Source organism: Venustampulla echinocandica (assembly GCF_003357145.1).
Source record: "Venustampulla echinocandica strain BP 5553 chromosome Unknown scaffold_1, whole genome shotgun sequence".
Taxonomy (NCBI): domain Eukaryota; kingdom Fungi; phylum Ascomycota; class Leotiomycetes; order Helotiales; family Pleuroascaceae; genus Venustampulla; species Venustampulla echinocandica.
In genome coordinates this window covers 4134688-4152030 of record NW_022474206.1, presented here as the reverse complement: position 1 = coordinate 4152030, position 17343 = coordinate 4134688, and the positions used below count along the sequence as shown (strand labels likewise).

Genomic DNA, 17343 nt, shown 5'->3' with positions numbered 1-17343 from the left:
AAGAAGAAAAGAAAGCTGAGAGAGCAAGGAAGCTGGCGGTGGAATGGAAGCTGGAAATGGAAAGAGAACTAGAGAGGGCGATAGAGACAGAGATTGAAAATAGTCTGAAGCCTGACAAGGACATTAAAAGAAAGCTCGATGGTGCTATCCATCGATTGATGTCAAGAAGACAGGAGCAGAGCCTTGGGCATTCGATCCGAAGGGAAAACGAGGGAGAGGCAACTCGTGGAGGCCGGAGAGTACTATTAAAGTACCACGGCAGGTGTGTGGATTGTAAAAGGAGAATGATTATGGGGCTGGAAGACTGAGATGTTTAGGGCCACGACCGAGTTTAGGGCGTCTGGAGTTTGATGTGCTTGAATGACGAGCTTGAATTGAGGCGTTGGTTGCAATGATTTATTTGTTTTTCGCGTTGAAGGTCTAATTTGAGGGTATATCAGAACAAAAATTTTGAAACAGGTGCCATATTGAAGTCTTATACTTATAAAGGTGCCTCGACCCCTGAACTTCCCAACACCTCATCTATCACATCTTCAGGACCAATGCCCTCCAACAGAGTTCGCACAGCACCAACATCGCTGCCCCATTGCCGACTCCGCTCCTTCTCCGGCTCAACGATCTGTATACGATGAGGATATATCTTCCTGGCTGCGATGGCCACGAGAGAAGGTGTGGCGTAGGAGAGGCCATGTAGCGGCGCAATACATCTGAAATAATTAGCCCTGATTTTCATCCCAGAGAGCAACAAGCATACTTTGTGAGCTTGTCAAAATGCCTCGTTGCTACTGCAGAGATACCGCCTGTTACAGCACGATGAAGGCGCAGGAAGGAGATTATGTTCTGCTGGTATTGCTTTACTTCCACACTGGTGATTGTATGTTCGCTCAACTGAGCTAACTGTTCAACATCCTGACCTGGATTAGCGTATGTCCCTTACGCATAAATTAGATTAGGTCGAACCGTTGTGGATATCCTCGGATGCAATGCGGTCTCCGATTCTAGGTCCTGGCTCTTCTTCACCACAGAGGAAATTGAGTTTCCATCATCAAACCTCTCTTCCAAATTAGGAAACCCATGCTCGGGGTCATGGAAATGCGAGATAAACATATACTCGTTTAAATGCTTCGTCAATCTCGGTCCCTCGCCGGCTGCCAACAATGCTATAAAGAGAAACTGCTTCGGGGCATGTTGAACTGATGTTCTAGTATAAATTCGCCCTGTCCGCATAAGCTCTAGCGCTTGGATTTGGACGGGTTTCGGCGCTTCGTCGAGGTTCTTGGCTATGATGACATTGGCAATTGTTTTGTTGTCTGCGAATGTCTCGGAGACGGGCGAACGGGAGATGGATTGGAAGTTGGGGGTTTGGAGGAAGTATGATTCGTGTCTCGTATGTATGGGAGAATTGGATCGAGCGGGGCTTCCTTCGACCGTGAGGATGGCATGTGCGAAATCGTCCAGGGAAGTGTGCTCTGAGCAGTCGACCACGGCATGGGGAAGGCCAAAGACGTTCGCTGTCACCTATAAAACAGATCAGTTCAACACCCAAAAGGGCAGACTTGGAAATTACCAGCTCTAGCTCCTCCACCAGGTCATCGAGGGCATCAGGTTCTGTATCGATGATACAATGCTCTTTTGCAACGAGGCATATGAGGGCTGCAAGCTCCAAGTCACTTAAGTCATGGATCTTGTCAATGAGAGATTCGTTAGCCATTAGCTACGCGAAGTAGTGAAGGTCATCCATCCATAATTCAGCTTAAACCCCAGTATCTTTAGTCGCCGAGCTGGGAAGGATGTACTTTGCAGACGTACGAAGGTAAATACCTCGGGTTGATGCTGATGTTGACGTTGACTTGCAAGCTTGGGCGCGCTAGCGTGGAAGCCCTGGCCACACCTTAAATCCGGTTGGTTTACGTAGTAGACTGGCTGACGGGCGTCAACATCAGTAACACTTCCTGCCTACCAAAACCACTCGACAGCCCGGAATGAGGTGAAGCAAGGCGATCAAGCATGGCAAATCCGACAGCGGACTGGGAGAGGGTTGGGGATAAATTCTACCGGAAGATCCAGCTCTATACCGCCATTTTCGACCAGGACCTGGAGCTGGAGAATTATGTTGTCACGGGATGCTCGTACGGAGGAGCTATTGGTATGTGTGCCTGTGTTTTCCTTCTGGCACACCTCGAATGGAGGCTTCTTGAAAATGAACATTTGTCCGGCAAGTGCTAGACGATATGAAAAGGGCGCGAGGTTTTGGTAGTCTCATATTTGGCGAGCGGTGGCATTTTTGTCATTTAAAAGACACCGATTCTTGAGCCCTGACAACGGGGGCACTAGGGGATCTGGCTGCACATATTGTTTAGATCGGGGCTGCCTGTATCTCGGGGGGAAAAGCTAGCACTGGGGCAATTGGTAGCCATCACGTGATACCACTCCCCCTTTCCCCGTCGTCCTTCGAGGTAGATAGGGATGACAGTGGCCTAAATCGTGCTATTACTTTTTCAGGAGTTGAATCTAATATAAAAGCTATAATATAGCCCTCTACCGTGACGAGTCAAAGCTTCATACGTTTAGAGGCACCCAAAGCTCCAAATCTAGCATCGACTTATACAGCTGTGCTGGCAAGTTGATTCGGCGTATCAACTGGGACAAAGGCTCTATTAAGGGTCTTGGCTGGTCAGAAGATGAAAAGCTTATTGTGGTTACTGCTGATGGTACCGTTCGATGTTACTACGACTTGCAGGGCGATTTCACTCAATTCTCCCTTGGAAATGGAGCAGAGGAGTATGGTGTTAGAGCGTGCAGGTTGGTTGGTAATATCCCCATTGAAACGAATGTTAAACTCACCTTGAATATAGATTCTACGGGAGCGGTTTTGTAGCACTGCTTTCAAATAACCAGTTGGTATCCGTTACGCGATATGAAGAACCCCGACCGAAACTGCTTGCAAGCCCCCCAGAAGGCGACGTCCACTCCTGGACACTCATACCTCCAGCTTATACCCTCTCCAGATCAGTTGAGGCCTTGCTGAGCATCGGCCAGACAATCTATGTTGTCGATGCTACTGAATCCGAGGATCGGTTCCTCGATATCGGACCATTTACACATATAAGCGTCTCGCCCAACGGCAAATTCGCTGCACTCTATACTCAGAGTGGCCAGGCATATGTTATCACCAGCGACTTTCAGAATAGGCTAAGCGAGCATGATTCCAAATCGAAGATCCCTCCAAAAGATGTTCAATGGTGCGGGAACGATGCGGTTGTCATTGCTTGGGAAGACGAGGTTCATATTATAGGGCCAAATAATGCAGCAGCCAAGTACTTTTACGATGGGCGAGTTCATCTCATTGCGGATCATGATGGTGTCCGGCTATTGACAAATGATGTCTGTGACTTTCTACAGAAAGTTCCTGAGGTGACGGACGAAGTCTTCCGGTTTGGCACGGAGTCCCCGGCATCCATACTCCTCGATGCTGTAGAACAGCTTGAAAACCAGTCACCAAAGGCGGATGATAATATACAATTAATACGTCCTAATTTAGTTGAGGCAGTCGATACATGTGTACGTATCCCTCCCCAACGGCTTCACTCAGTCGCTAACCAGCAGCAGGTCAAAGCCGCTGGCCAAGAGTTTAGTATCCATTGGCAAAAGCAACTTCTAAAGGCAGCGTCCTTTGGCAAGTCAGTTCTGGATATCTACAATAGCGACGATTTCGTCGATATGTGTGAAACATTGCGGGTCCTAAATGCGGTTCGTTTTTACGAGATCGGCATACCTCTTTCCTACGAACAATTCCTTCGCCTTACTCCTGAGAAGCTTGTACAGCGACTGATAAACCGCCGCGAATACCTCCTAGCATTGCGAATCTCAACATATCTGCGCCTTCCCACCGACCGCATATACGTCCACTGGGCATCACAGAAAGTTCGGGTGGGCACAGAGGACGAAAACACTATATGCCGGCTGATCGTCGAAAAGCTATCGGGCAAGCGTGGGATCTCATTCGAAGAGATAGCAAGGGCAGCTTACGATGAAGGGCGAGGACGGCTCGCAACAGAGCTCTTGAACCACGAACCCCGAGCCGGAAAACAAGTCCCTCTCCTCCTCAGCATGGAAGAGGATGAAATTGCTCTTGATAAGGCAATCGAAAGCGGGGACTCAGATCTCGTTCTCTTCGTTCTTCTGCATCTCAAAAAGAAACTCCCCCTCGCATCTTTCTTCCGAGTTATCAATAGCCGCCCCGTGGCCACCGCGCTCATCGAATCTTCCGCCCAAGTTGATGATACCGAATTACTCAAAGATCTATATTACCAAGACGACCGGCGCATAGACGGCGCCAACGTATTCGTCCGCGAAGCCTTGAAGCAACAAGATTCACGGACAGCGACGGATAAGCTCGCCCTAGCCGGCAAGCTACTCTCGGATTCGAAAGACTCTTCAGTTGCGCTGAAAGCTCTCCAGGAAGCGAGCTCGTTGCTCCGTATGCAAGAAATCTTCGATCGGGATTTGACGGAGTCGTTCACGGGGTTGAGTGTTAATGAGACGATGTTTAAGCTGATCAGACTCGGGTATGCGAGTCGAGCGAAGAAAATCCAGAACGAGTTTAAGGTGCCGGAGAGGATTTCTTGGTGGATTAGGTATATCTCCCTCTATCTCCTGAAAACGCCCATTTGCCTTTTCTTTTCTGCTGGAACCTAATTTTCTATATCATAGACTTCGAGCATTGGTGTCAAAGCGTGACTGGGCAGAACTAGAAGAATGGTCTAAGACACGCAAATCGCCTATTGGTTGGGAAGTATGTCCCTATTCCTCCTTTTCCCCAAATAGCTATACATGTTGTAAGAGGAATCTAAGCTAACAAATAAACCACAAGCCCTTCTTCGCACTCATCCTCTCAGCAGGCAACCCCAAACTGGCTAGTACATTCATCCCTAAAGCAGCACCCTCACTACAACCCAGTGACGTGATAAACATGTATGAGAAATGCGGCATGCGTGTTAAGGCAGCTGAGGAGGCTGTGAAGATCAAGGATGCAGAGACTGTGGATCGGTTGAGGAATGCGGCGGGTATGGGGACTGTTGAGGGGAGGGAGATTGAGAGTTTAGGGGCGGCGCTTAAACGATGAGTGGTATGGGTGGGTGGGTAGTGATGCACAACGAAGTTTTTTTTAGTTGGGGCAAACATGGGGAGCGCAGAGTATATAGTACTATAGCATACTTTATATGTCCTTAGATTCTGCCATTGCTGGGTAAAGTAATTATCTCGGGTATTCTTGGTATAAAGAGAACAGAGCGCAAATTGTCCAGCCCCCCGATGCAATATAGCCTTAAACATTTGCAAATAGCAATCAATCCCAATGCGATATATATATCCTTATTATGCAAATGACTTGATATAGACCTTTCCTCTCACCCAGCAATGCACGCATGCGCCAACAGCTAAGACCCCCGCCCATCCATCAACGCCAATTGTGTCGTAAATCGTTATGCAATGCTTTGCACCAACTCGCTCAGTGTGGACACCAATGTCCTTGGTTTACCCTATTGGGTTATATTACAATGGTACAAAGCATGCTGTCCAATAGCAATTTTTTTATCTCCAGCATCGCGCCTTGGAGCGAGGAAATCTTCTATCGAGGTTGAGCTCCTATGATGTTGTTTCAGGTGCGAGAAGTGACGGAGGCGTGTTAGCCGCTGCGTTCAGATTCATAGTTGCAATAGTAGCCATTCTAACATCTGAGGGCCGTCCCGCACTTCCATCAAAAATGAAAGGCCCAGCGTCATTTCTTGGAGTCATGGGTCCCTCTTTTCCAGCAGTCACATCTAGTGAGTCCGATGCTCCATTTGGACTTGGTGTGCGAGTAAGACTTCGACCATGCGGATCTGGCTGGTCGAGACGAGATGACGTGCCCGATGCCTGGTTCGCAACAGGCTTCCGACTTATAATATCGACAGGAGCTACGGTTGAATTGGATATTTGAGGGAGCTGCGAGTCCGTGAACGTCGACGAAGATGGCGATCCTTCGATATTGATGTCCTCTATGTCTTCAGCTAGTCGATCAACTCCTTGACTTGTTTGCGAATCATCGCTGGCTTCTGCCACATCGCTCTGCCCCCCTTGATCAGAACCACCTGTTGAACTTTGGACAAGGACTTCCGTTGCGTCAGTTGTATTGACTTCTTGGGGTCGATCCGCTGCGTTATCTGACGATTCGGATACCTCAGGTGGCACCGGGGTTGTGTCGATGGCCGGTTGTTCCTCCCATTCACCAGCATTTGCAAATGGATCGTCAAGCTCAGCCTCCAGATCCGCAACACTCCTACAATTTGGACAGACAAAATGAGGCCAGTGCGGTCCATTTATTATAACTCGGATGCATTTGTAATGCCATGTATGTGAGCATGGGGCAACAAATAAAGACTGACAGGGCTATGTAGGAAGCGGATTAGCTGACTGCAAAGAAGAAAAGTTAGAGACCCGGAACTTACAGCGATCGGACCAAGGCAGATGGAGCAATCTTGTGAGGAGCCACTAGTTGGTGGTTTCCCTTGACTATTCAACTCACGCAGACGTTTATGAGATTGCACGCTACATAGGTATTAGTTCCATCCAGCAGTAAGAAGAGGCACGAGACCTACTTGAAGCTACTGGGCCCATTCTGCCATCCCTTGTTGAGCTCTATCCTGATTTTGACACATCTGAATATCATCTCTTCCCCTCCTTTGAAATCGATGCCTAATTGTACGATATCGCCATCGTTCACTGGATATGGTTTCGATTCAGTCCCCGGTAGGCTGAGGCGGATATGATTGAGGAAGGTCCCCGACGAGCTCTTCACGTCTCTGATGTACCAACGTCCATTCGAATACCAAAATTCGCAATGCCGCCTACTTACCACCTTGGATTTGAATCCGACAGGCGCGGCGGAGGGCGCATTTGCTGCTTGGGCCGGCTGCGTATCTCGCTCAGAATATCGGCCGACCTTGATGACTTCGCTCCCACTGGGTAATATCCGCGCCATGGGATTAAAGGCCAGCGAAGGCCTCGTCGCTCTTGGGTCTTGGTGGGCTGTAAATCGTATGGAAGGAAGTTGGTGGGACATTCCCTTTGCATTGCCCGCCTCATTCTGCGCAACAGCCTCGCTGCTATGTGACTCTGCGGCTCCGTCAGCGGGCGACATGTCTGTCGAAACCCCAGCAGTGGCCGAGCGCGTACGAGGCATCGTTGGCGTATGATCCAAAAGCTCTGCAGATGGAGTGCTCCCTAGAGAAACAGATGGCAAGGTGGTTGCTGCAGTTTGGGGGTTGGGTTCATTTCCAATACGCGAAAGGTTGGTCTGTGTCTGTCCGCCCACTGCTGGGGGCCAACCATTTGGCGAGTCTGTGTTATTTTGGGAGCTCGATCTCGCAGATAGGGCGTCGGTCACCGATTGCTGTGTTGTTGTAGCGAGTGTTGGCGCTGTCAATCGGCGAGTGTTTTGGGGAGCAGGTAGACGTGCTACAAATGTCGACGATGCAGACGACGAAGATCCTCGAGCGGATGCCGTATCGGGACTTGTACTGGCGCCTGTGCCTGTGCCTAGGTCTGTCCCAGGGCCTGTGGTTGACGGGAAACTGCTCGGTCGCGGTGTGGTGGATGGGCGCTGTGGAGGTGGAGGTCGCGGTGGAGCTGGAGCAGTGCTGCCGCTGGAGCTTGAGTTGCTCCTACTATGGCTGTCGCGTGATAAAATATGGAGCTGAGTATATGCTCGCAGGTAGGTCAACCCTCGCAGTCGATTCACGCGCGGCGGTGAAGTTGCAGCGGTTGCAGAGGCTGGCGGCGACGGGTTTCTCGTTACCTCGAGGGTAGGGGAGGGACCGGGATGCCATGAGGCAGAGGCAGAATACATTGGGGTTTGGTGTTGATCAGTGACCAACGGCGACGATCGCTCCTCTTTTCGCAACGGGCAGAGAGGAATGGAGGGATCCTACAGAATCCTCCGCGGTACGTCGAAGTACAGTACACGACAGCTCGGTCCCACGAACAAAGAAGTCCAAGGAGCAGCAAGATTTGAACGAGTCCGTGTGTGGTTTGTATTTGCATTTCCGCTTTACCTACCTTAGGTACCGGTACTAGAGACTTGGACCTTCCTTGGGTGCGTGCTCGGGCCAAACCCAGGGCCTAGGTACTGTACCTAGGTTAGCTTTATAGGTAGGTGATTGCGAGGGCCGAAGGGATCGAGGGAACAATAAATATAACAATAGGCCTCTAATCAGCCTCTCGGCCTCCTAGGCCAGCGCAGTGGGCTGCCCAACCCAGAAACCCAGCCCGCTCCAGCCGTGAAGGCGTTCTGCAATCGCCCCAAAGCCCTTACATACATACATACAGTGGCAAACACGGCCTTCAACCAAGTTTATTATAATGTATATATACTATACTGTACATGTCCTATAGGAGAATCAAACAAGTAGCGTAAGCAGTGCATCACACACCACCAACGCACCCGAGAGTGTGGAGTCCTCCACAGCGTTGGCCACGGCTAGAACCAAACCACACTTGGTGACTTGGCAGCTCTATGTTGCACTGCATTACATACAGCCCTAGCAACGTTATGCATGTAATATAGCAAAAAGTACGGAGGTACAAAGTACCTGGGCTGGTACTTGCATCTGGACTCTAGGTAGTCTGTATACCTCTATTACATGTTCTTGCACGTAGCGACCTGAGCTTTCAGGAGCTAGCAGAATAATGTATAGCGTTCTTTATATCTATTGGTCGTCACTCGTTAGTCGTCTATAAGTGGACGAACTTACGAAGAACTCTACGAGTATAATAATAAGTAAACCTCGTATTTCACGCTGTTACCCAGCTGCCTGGTGACCTCCTCCTGTCTGTCTTGGCACCAGGGCCAGGGGGACCATCAAACGAGAGGGAATATGTAAGGAGACGGAGGGCCAAGTCAATAATAATAGCGCACTCGGGATACTTCAGCCACGTGATGTCGCCCAACGACAAGGGCAGATGGTTTGAGAACGGTTTGGACCCAGAGATATAAATTAGCGGCAACATATTTTCGTCAAATCGGGTTTGTATCATTACCAGGAAAAATATCGACTTTTACTTTGAAGACAAGAACAGCTAGGGTTACAAGCAGGTAAACAATGTCAATCTTGATCACTCTTACAGTGCACGTGCTAAAAAATACCGCTGCCCAAAGCGAACAATCCATTAAAGCACTCGTCTCCTTGAGATCGTTGTTTACACGCCGGCTGGATTGAGGATCACCTCTATACCTCCCGCCACCAGGGGGCCATCGCCTGGTTTGCTCCTCTTATATCCTTCTTTCCTCGAGTACTTCCTCACGAAACACTCCCCATCTTCGGATGCGCTTCAGCCTAGCCGGACGAGCCTCCCTAACGTTTCTACAATCCTTAAAACAAGCCCCTTGCTCGCTAGGTGTCTAGTTGAGACCAATGGATAAGGTCATGGCGGGGGCCTGTGGTCCTTTTTGATTGGTTTCCAGAACGATACAACGGATATATGGTTATCGCAAGGATAGTATTTCAACTGAGCTGGGTATTAAGAGCGACCACAAGCTTCTCCCACTACTAAAGACGTCAGCTATACGGATCCTTCGAAAGAGCCGATCGAGCCAAAGACAGACGAACTCCAAGCTTTAATATAGTATGTACCACATAAATATAGCCTCGCAGTACATCGAGCTAGGCTTTAGTCAAGCATGACAATTGCTACTAAGCCGACCAAAGCCACCTTGCTAGACCGCTCGAACGTTTCCTTAACATTTGCAACTGCTAACCTTTCATAGCACCCTCGTAGCTGGAACCTCCAGTAATCTCATTGGAGTTGGCGTTTTCACCCATCTTTACGATCTCGGCGACAGAAGAGTACGCAAAGGTCCTGCTCCTGATCTCGACAACCTTGACCTTGCTATAAAACCAGTTCGAAGAGAAGGCGAAAGCCACAGCCACCTTGGCGATTATCCCCGAGTAATCAAATGTCTTGCGAAGGAGAATCTATTTGTAGACCTTAAGTATGCTCCACATGGCCACGTCGAGAGCTGTTTAAAAAGCCACTGCGATACATCGGAGGAGTGTCGCATTCGATTCGCACAGGAGGTTATAGAAGCCGCAGTGTTCATCGACAGTAGAGGCATTATTCATTCCGACCTTGCTGCCTGCCAGTTTCTCCTCAATGACACCCTCCATGTTGATTAGCGACTTCGGATTCTCTAGCTTTAGCAACGGTGATGTGTTCGGCTTCGAAAATTCGTCACACCATTTAACTCGCGATGTTAATAGCAATATGCCAAGCACGATTCTGTCCGGTATATTCGCAATTGGTTCAACACTCTACGAAGTTATGGCTAGAAAACATCCATACGGAAAATCAGACGATGTGATTACTCAACTCTATAGCCATGGGCCGTTCCCTAATGTAACAGGGATACTGTGCGGGCATACAATTATAGGCTACTGGCAAGGTCGCTTTAAGAACGTAGCGGAAGTGCTGGAAATTTTCGACGCTGCATTCTCTATAACTAACATATAATCGGACCTGCCCTCTAGCCATTCCCTCCTTCCCGAGTCGCTTTTCCGCCTTAAGCTACCCGAGCTAAAACTAGAATACGGTGAGTCCAGTCCAACAATTCAAGACTTTCGAAATATACTCCTTTGCCTAGGAGCGATGTGTAGAGCATATCCCTTTCACTCTATTAGACGCCCCAGTCCTGAGTTCGTACTTCGGGCGCTCTCCAGTAGTTACATTCGAGGGTTTTTGGCCACACTCGTCTCCTAGTGGTACTTGACAGAATTGCACTGAGGGTTCTGGTAGGCGTCGCTGTAGACCGCGGTTGTTTTATATTTAACGTACCGTACGTTAAAGGGTGGCGTAGAAGTCCATCAGCCATTCAATGATCTCTGTTTCATCTCAGACAACAGCTCGCGTCCAGAACTTCCATCCTTTCCTATTTTCCTGCACTTCCACCCCGACCAGTTGTTCGATACCCTGGACACCGACAGCATTCTCGAATTTTTCCTGATCGATCTCTTCGCCACCCTCTGCATCGGTGCCGTTTCGGAATACGGCGGGCCAAAGTACTCCAACTCCATCAGCACCTAAGACAGTCTGATATTTCTGAAATCCTTCTGCGGTAAACTTCCGCTCTAGCTCTTCCATAGTTTCATCTTTGACGTCTGGTCGGAAGAGCGTGATAGCACATCCACCACCGCCGGCACCTGTGAGTTTTGTCCAACCGATATCCGCATAATCCACGAGCTCACGGATGCGCTCTAGTCGGGGGTGAGAGACCCCCAATGAAACCAGAAATCCGTGGTTCATACGGATCAAAGTCCCCAGGTGTTTGAGAGCATCGGAAATAAGCTCCAGTGCAGAAGTTGTAAGTTGGCCAATCCCATCTTAGATCATCTCCGTCATTATAGGGAGCTTACGTTTTAATGTCCTTACTTTCTCCACCTCCGTAGCTGTTGAGCGCGGTTGTTGCGTGTCAACGAGAAGGAGTGGTAGTTTCGGGAACGTGGTAAGAGGAGTGACGGATGGTGGCCCGGAGTTGTTTCTTTGGAAAACCACTGCTTTTCCACCCGCAGAGACTACATTGTCCACTCCACTAGGATCTCCGTGTATGCACAACTTGCCCACGAATGCCGAGCGATTAATCCGCTCAATTTGGACCTCTGCTTCCTCCGGAAGCTGATTAGGATGAGGTCCTGTAAGGTTGCGTATCTGAAGGAGCAGCGCTGCACTCAAGCAGACGCAAACACTAGCACTGCTACCCAGACCAGAGCCAGTTGGAATGGTGGATCGAAGAGTGTAGATGAACCCAGGGCTTTCCGGGGAGCCTAAGGAGAGAAAGAGATAGAGGAAGGCGGTCGCAGATCGTACATGGATTTTTCGCTGCTTCTCTGGAAGGTCCTTGGACACGGCCTCTGCATGCGGTATAATGGCGTCGAGTAGTTCGGGGTCAAGGAAGTTGACGAGGGAGTAATGGAACCTTTTCTGGGCAGTTTGATGGAAAATATTCCATGGTAGAGTGTCGATTTTCCATGTGTGATTCAAGCCAATGTCTCTGAAATTTAACTTGACTGTGCGTTGGGACTTGGAGAGGGTCGTGACGAGCAGATATGATCTGAGAGAGATGGCTGCGGCAATGGCTGGCTTGTTGTATACGGCAGCATGTTTACCAAAGACAATGACTTTTCTTGGTGCAGACACTATGAATGTGGGCGTCATTGGCGACGAAAGTTTCCTCTCCATGGCCTTGAATTGTAAAACCCGTCGGCAGTGGGTTTAGTGGTGAGGTTGCTAGTGGAAGAGGCTTGTTAGATAAACCGTTGAATGATGCAGTGATGCTTCTCGGGCAGAAGATTTTACAAGTATGGGACATGCTTAGTGGTCTCCCAACAAGCCCTCAGTCTCCGCATAGTATTGCGCAGGCCTAAGATCTATGAGATAGATATTTGTGTTTGGCTCGCGCATATTTCTCGCTCAAACCAACGCTCTCCCACTCACCGCTACGCGGTTACGGCGCATTTTTACGGGAAATTCCAGGTAATATCATGCGCCTTATTTTTGCTTTAATGCGATGATATGTCCTTGTATGGCCATGTAGGCAACTTGACACCACCACAGCGGTAAATTTCTCCGACATTTCGTTCATTTCCCGCACTCTTTATCTTGTCGTTCTTGTGACTACTCGTTCCTATAGTAGAGAATAGATGCCACTATATCGTTTACCCTTCTTCCCTCGATCCATACTCTTTTCATCTATGTCTCTTTCTCATCCTTGCCCGATTCTCGTCGGCCCTTTCTCTCGTCTGCCATCCAGTACTTTCCCTAAAGCCGTAGATTCCTCCAAAAGTCCCCTAACTTTCAATTGTTATGGGAACACGTAGGAACAGACCAGATTAGTTCTTAAAAGAAGATCTATAAAATTTCACGAGACAGTAAGTGTATAGATAAAGGATTGTGTTATAATTTTTCTTCTAGTCGTTTTTCTACCGTCTTTATCAGTTGTCGAGTATTTCTGACTTCGACTTTGATTTAAGTATGAGATATTACAAAGATTACGCGAATTTGATAAATTCTCATCGTTTTGTCTGTTTGATTTATATCCATAGCAAAATAGAGAGATATACGAGAATGGTTTACTTTCTGAAGTCGTCAGTCCCCTCTTGGATGAATTCCATGCCAAGACCTGCAGTGCGGCTCGCGCTTTAACCCCACAAAATAGCCTCTCTATGGTACATTACTAAACCACTTATCCTGTAATAACTGCCCCGCAGTTGGGCGATCCCTCGGGTCCAGCTTCATAACTTTAATATAAACTCCCTATCCTCCTCCGTTAGACAGTCATCCTCGATTAGTTTAAACGGCGTTGCTTCTGGTTGACCTTGATGTATTGGGTGGCTGAGGCTAGAATTGGCCATCTGTCATTATCCTCTCTCAGAATGAGATCTATGTAAGACTTAGGAACAGGGCCAAAGTGAGCTAGTTGTCTTATAGTAATGTGGATCAGATATTCTTCATCGTCAGCCGTGGCGTCTTTAAGGTCAGGCTTGGTCATGTGCCAGTTGAGGCCCCAAATCAGACCCATAAGCTACAAGAACATGAGCGCATCTCATACTATTAATATAGTCTCGAATCTACTTGGTATCACCTACCGTCGTGCTGAATGATTAAATGTTAGTCCCTATCTGAGCTGCATCATGGCCTCAGGGCTTCTAAAGATAGCAGCTCCCATATGGGGTCCATTTATCCCGACGTTAAGGTAATTTAAGGGATCTATCCGAGTAACATCACCGAAACCAGCTAGTTGGACATCGGTGAAGCGGGATGATCCGGTGTCATAATTGACGAAAATGTTGTCCGGTTTTATGTCTGTGAGTACATGTATTAGTCACGGATATCTAATATGAGGTGGCATGTCAAGATATCAGTAGTCATACTAGTAGTATATGTGTACCTTAACCATCTTCATGCAAAGCTTTAATTGCTTGGAGTACTCTTTTGGCTACAAACTTCACATCCGAACTTCCTAGAGTCTTCATACTTGATACATGTAGTAGATTGTCGTCTAGATGTCGTAGAACTAAAGATGGAGGATTTTGGGTTTCGTCTAGCACTTGGCGAATGTACATAGGTATGGGCAATTGCGGAAACGCTTTAGAACATCCCGCTCGTTTTCGAGGCGTCCCTGCGGAGCTGTCTTGATAATAACTTTTCCAGCTTGAGAGTTGCTTTTCCTGGGAGTAATCAAATAGGGGAAGGTTGAGTTTGGTAGAGTTGATCTTACGCGGCAGTCCAGACCTGCACAGAGACGATATAACTTCCGACTTTTTCTTCGAGCTGTTGGCCAATTTTGAGGCTTGCAGCCATTATTGAACTAGCTCTCTTGCGTTGGAAAGAATGGCGAAAAGAAGGGACAGTGGTTGACGATTAGAGCGAGAGCGACTCCTAGATTCAATCTTACGCTGTCAAGCACTGTCCAGCACTCTGTATGTAGACGCCTGACCTACGACCCTACGGGAGTCCCCGGTTCCTGTGTTACTACGGAGGTACGAAGTACCGAGTACTTCGCGGAGAGCTTCCGGCTGGAGCCGCTCAAGTGTACCAAGTACCAGGTACGAGCTGCGAGTACGTACGTACCTACCTACGCGACACCCTTGCGCCATACTGGATGCGAAATATTTTGCAAAGGCAACAAATAATACACTGCACCATTGCGCTCACTTACCAACTACTGCGCAACCGCAACCGCAACCGCAGAAGCCAGACACCATCATGTTCAAGGCTTCGTCCTCGAGAGCCTTGAATCGAGCGCTGTTGAAGAGGTCGTTTATTCCTAGCGTCGTCCCGACTCTCCGGTCAAGAAACTTTGCAACCGTTATAGAGCCCATCCAAAAGGTAAAGTATTCCCGCCTCATACACCGCTGTTATCTGCATGGCGCAGCGCTCACAGGAATTCAGGATCCAGCATTGCTCGACCAAATTTCCACCCTTCCAAATGGCGTTCGAGTCGCGACAGAGGCGCTGCCTGGACCCTTTTCGGGGATTGGCGTTTATATCGATGCAGGGTCACGGTATGAAAATGAATACCTAAGAGGCGTGAGCCACATCATGGACAGGTTGGCCTTCAAATCGACCACGAACCGGACGAGCGATCAGATGCTAGAAGCCTTGGAGTCCTTGGGCGGAAATTTGCATTGCAACTCGTCGAGGGAGTCCCTAATGTACCAGGCTGCAACTTTCAACTCCGCTGTTCCCACAACAGTTGGACTACTGGCAGAGACCATCCGAGATCCATTAATAACGGAGGAGGAGGTCCAGCAGCAGTTGGAAACTGCGGCATATGAAATTGGGGAAATCTGGTCCAAACCAGAATTGATACTGCCAGAATTGGTGCACATGGCTGCGTATAAGGACAACACCCTTGGGAACCCACTATTATGCCCCCAAGAAAGGCTCAGCCAAATCAATAAAGACGTTATTCAGGCTTATAGGACGTCGTTCTACCGGCCGGAAAGAATGGTTGTGGCCTTTGCTGGAGTACAGCACAGCGAGGCGGTCGCGCTGGCCGAGCAATACTTCGGGGATATGCCAGCGAGCGAAACTCCTGTTTTATCACAGACCGGATCAGAAACGTCGATAGACTCCCAATCCAGTCTTAACAGCTCGATATCATCACCCTCTTCAGCGCCAACATCCCCGCCACAGGAGTCTTCTAAGCTCCTCTCGAACATGCCCTTCCTGAAAACCCTCTTCACGCCCAATAATGCTTCAGCACAGTCGCCTACTGCTCTCACCCCATCTTCCGCCGACATTTTACAATCATCTCATTATACTGGAGGCTTCCTTTCACTGCCACCATTGCCACCTCCAATCAACCCCTCTCTGCCGCCACTAACTCACATACACCTGGCTTTTGAAGCCCTTCCAATATCTTCCGACGATATATATGCCCTTGCCACACTTCAGGTACTTCTTGGCGGGGGGGGCTCATTCTCTGCTGGTGGCCCCGGAAAGGGTATGTATTCAAGGCTATACACAAACGTCCTTAACCAGCACGGTTGGGTAGAGTCATGTGTTTCATTCAACCACTCATACACAGATTCGGGTCTATTTGGAATTTCGTCAAGCTGTTCTCCGAACCAGGTCACTAGCATGCTAGACGTAATGTGTCGTGAGCTGCAAGCTCTAACTCTAGACACCGGATTTTCTGCATTGCAGGATTCCGAGGTTAGCAGGGCGAAGAACCAATTGAGGTCGAGTCTGTTAATGAACCTTGAGAGCAGAATGGTTGAGCTTGAAGATCTTGGCAGACAGGTTCAGGTCCATGGAAGGAAGGTGGGAGTAAGAGAGATGTGCAGAAAAATCGAGGAATTGACAGTTCAGGATCTTCGAAGGGTCGCGAGGACTGTACTTGGTGGAATGGCAGGTAATCCAGGAAAAGGCAGTGGGGCCCCAACTGTTGTATTGCAAGAAGGTGATGAGAAGGGGGTCAAGAGGACGGAGCTTAAATGGCAAGACATCCAAAATCGGATTGAGGCCTGGAAACTAGGACGAAGATAAAGCATGGGCTGCGGGATTGCGGCAAATGATGGGCCAATGGGCCGGTATTAATAACGTTAGAGGCGATGAGTATGTATGATCGATGTATGATAAACCCCCTATCAACCGGGGCTGTACTATTACATTTGTTTGGCTGTAAGATTCAGCTACATACGAAGTACTCCGGAAATATATTATCAGAATATCAGTCAGGACTGACTTAGCCAGATTCTGCTAATAGTGGCCATTAATAAGACCGTGTGTAGCCTGTGGGTGGTTGATAGATAGCGAGCACTTTGACAAGCACACGACTAGTTCTATATTAGAATATAACAGTGCAACTCCCTAGTTCTATCGCCTATAGCTAATAAAGGCATCTTTTTTATAATAAGAGCATGGAAAAGTGAAAGTTCATCACAGCTCCAGAAGAATCGATTTTTATTAAACTATGTGGGTCGAAGTACGCTTGCTGTAACTACTCAATTAGCCATCAGGGGTTGGACTTCTCTCCAATAGTTAGTGGTGGGCCCCCTTCCGGCACGACCGGTTACCATTTCCCCCACCCCTACCAGGTCCTACTTCGTACCCACGAAGTAGTCTGGAAGGCGAGGCTGAAGAGCAATTTAAATTGTCTCAACATCTCAGCCGTCAACATTCTCCATTGCCTCGTGCTACCATAATCTCCTTGGGCTTCGTGTTTGTGACCTGCTCCAAAAGCCAACTGATCACCACCCTTTTTTTTTAGAAAAAAGCTACTCCTGAACCCCCTTTTTTCCTTAT

The 17343-nt window shown here is 48.6% G+C and overlaps 7 protein-coding genes across 7 annotated transcripts; 3 read left to right on the top strand and 4 right to left on the bottom strand.

Moving 5' to 3' along the window:
* Positions 1 to 481: 481 nt before the first annotated feature.
* Positions 482 to 1711, bottom strand: BP5553_03899 (Uncharacterized protein; the record flags this gene model as incomplete). Its single annotated transcript, XM_032012522.1, has 4 exons — positions 482 to 707; positions 755 to 909; positions 961 to 1518; positions 1568 to 1711. The coding sequence occupies 4 exons, from the start codon at positions 1709 to 1711 to the stop codon at positions 482 to 484; spliced, it is 1083 nt and encodes a 360-aa protein (XP_031872215.1).
* A 296-nt stretch (positions 1712 to 2007) lies between these two features.
* BP5553_03898 (Vacuolar protein-like protein sorting vps16) lies at positions 2008 to 5125 on the top strand (the record flags this gene model as incomplete). The annotated part of the gene is made up of 6 exons (XM_032012521.1): positions 2008 to 2146; positions 2535 to 2802; positions 2856 to 3561; positions 3610 to 4637; positions 4714 to 4795; positions 4874 to 5125. The coding sequence occupies 6 exons, from the start codon at positions 2008 to 2010 to the stop codon at positions 5123 to 5125; spliced, it is 2475 nt and encodes an 824-aa protein (XP_031872214.1).
* A 521-nt stretch (positions 5126 to 5646) lies between these two features.
* On the bottom strand, positions 5647 to 7888 carry BP5553_03897 (uncharacterized protein; the record flags this gene model as incomplete). Its single annotated transcript, XM_032012520.1, has 3 exons — positions 5647 to 6429; positions 6489 to 6588; positions 6639 to 7888. The coding sequence occupies 3 exons, from the start codon at positions 7886 to 7888 to the stop codon at positions 5647 to 5649; spliced, it is 2133 nt and encodes a 710-aa protein (XP_031872213.1).
* Positions 7889 to 9140: 1252 nt separating this feature from the next.
* On the top strand, positions 9141 to 10214 carry BP5553_03896 (uncharacterized protein; the record flags this gene model as incomplete). Its single annotated transcript, XM_032012519.1, has 3 exons — positions 9141 to 9170; positions 9566 to 9663; positions 9806 to 10214. 3 exons carry the CDS (start codon positions 9141 to 9143, stop codon positions 10212 to 10214), a joined length of 537 nt encoding a protein of 178 aa, XP_031872212.1.
* Positions 10215 to 10926: 712 nt separating this feature from the next.
* Positions 10927 to 12270, bottom strand: BP5553_03895 (uncharacterized protein; the record flags this gene model as incomplete). Its single annotated transcript, XM_032012518.1, has 2 exons — positions 10927 to 11288; positions 11448 to 12270. The coding sequence occupies 2 exons, from the start codon at positions 12268 to 12270 to the stop codon at positions 10927 to 10929; spliced, it is 1185 nt and encodes a 394-aa protein (XP_031872211.1).
* A 1435-nt stretch (positions 12271 to 13705) lies between these two features.
* On the bottom strand, positions 13706 to 14391 carry BP5553_03894 (uncharacterized protein; the record flags this gene model as incomplete). Its single annotated transcript, XM_032012517.1, has 3 exons — positions 13706 to 13893; positions 14152 to 14258; positions 14309 to 14391. 3 exons carry the CDS (start codon positions 14389 to 14391, stop codon positions 13706 to 13708), a joined length of 378 nt encoding a protein of 125 aa, XP_031872210.1.
* A 405-nt stretch (positions 14392 to 14796) lies between these two features.
* On the top strand, positions 14797 to 16584 carry BP5553_03893 (LuxS metallohydrolase; the record flags this gene model as incomplete). The annotated part of the gene is made up of 1 exon (XM_032012516.1): positions 14797 to 16584. The coding sequence occupies one exon, from the start codon at positions 14797 to 14799 to the stop codon at positions 16582 to 16584; it is 1788 nt and encodes a 595-aa protein (XP_031872209.1).
* Between the last annotated feature and the right edge of the window lie 759 nt (positions 16585 to 17343).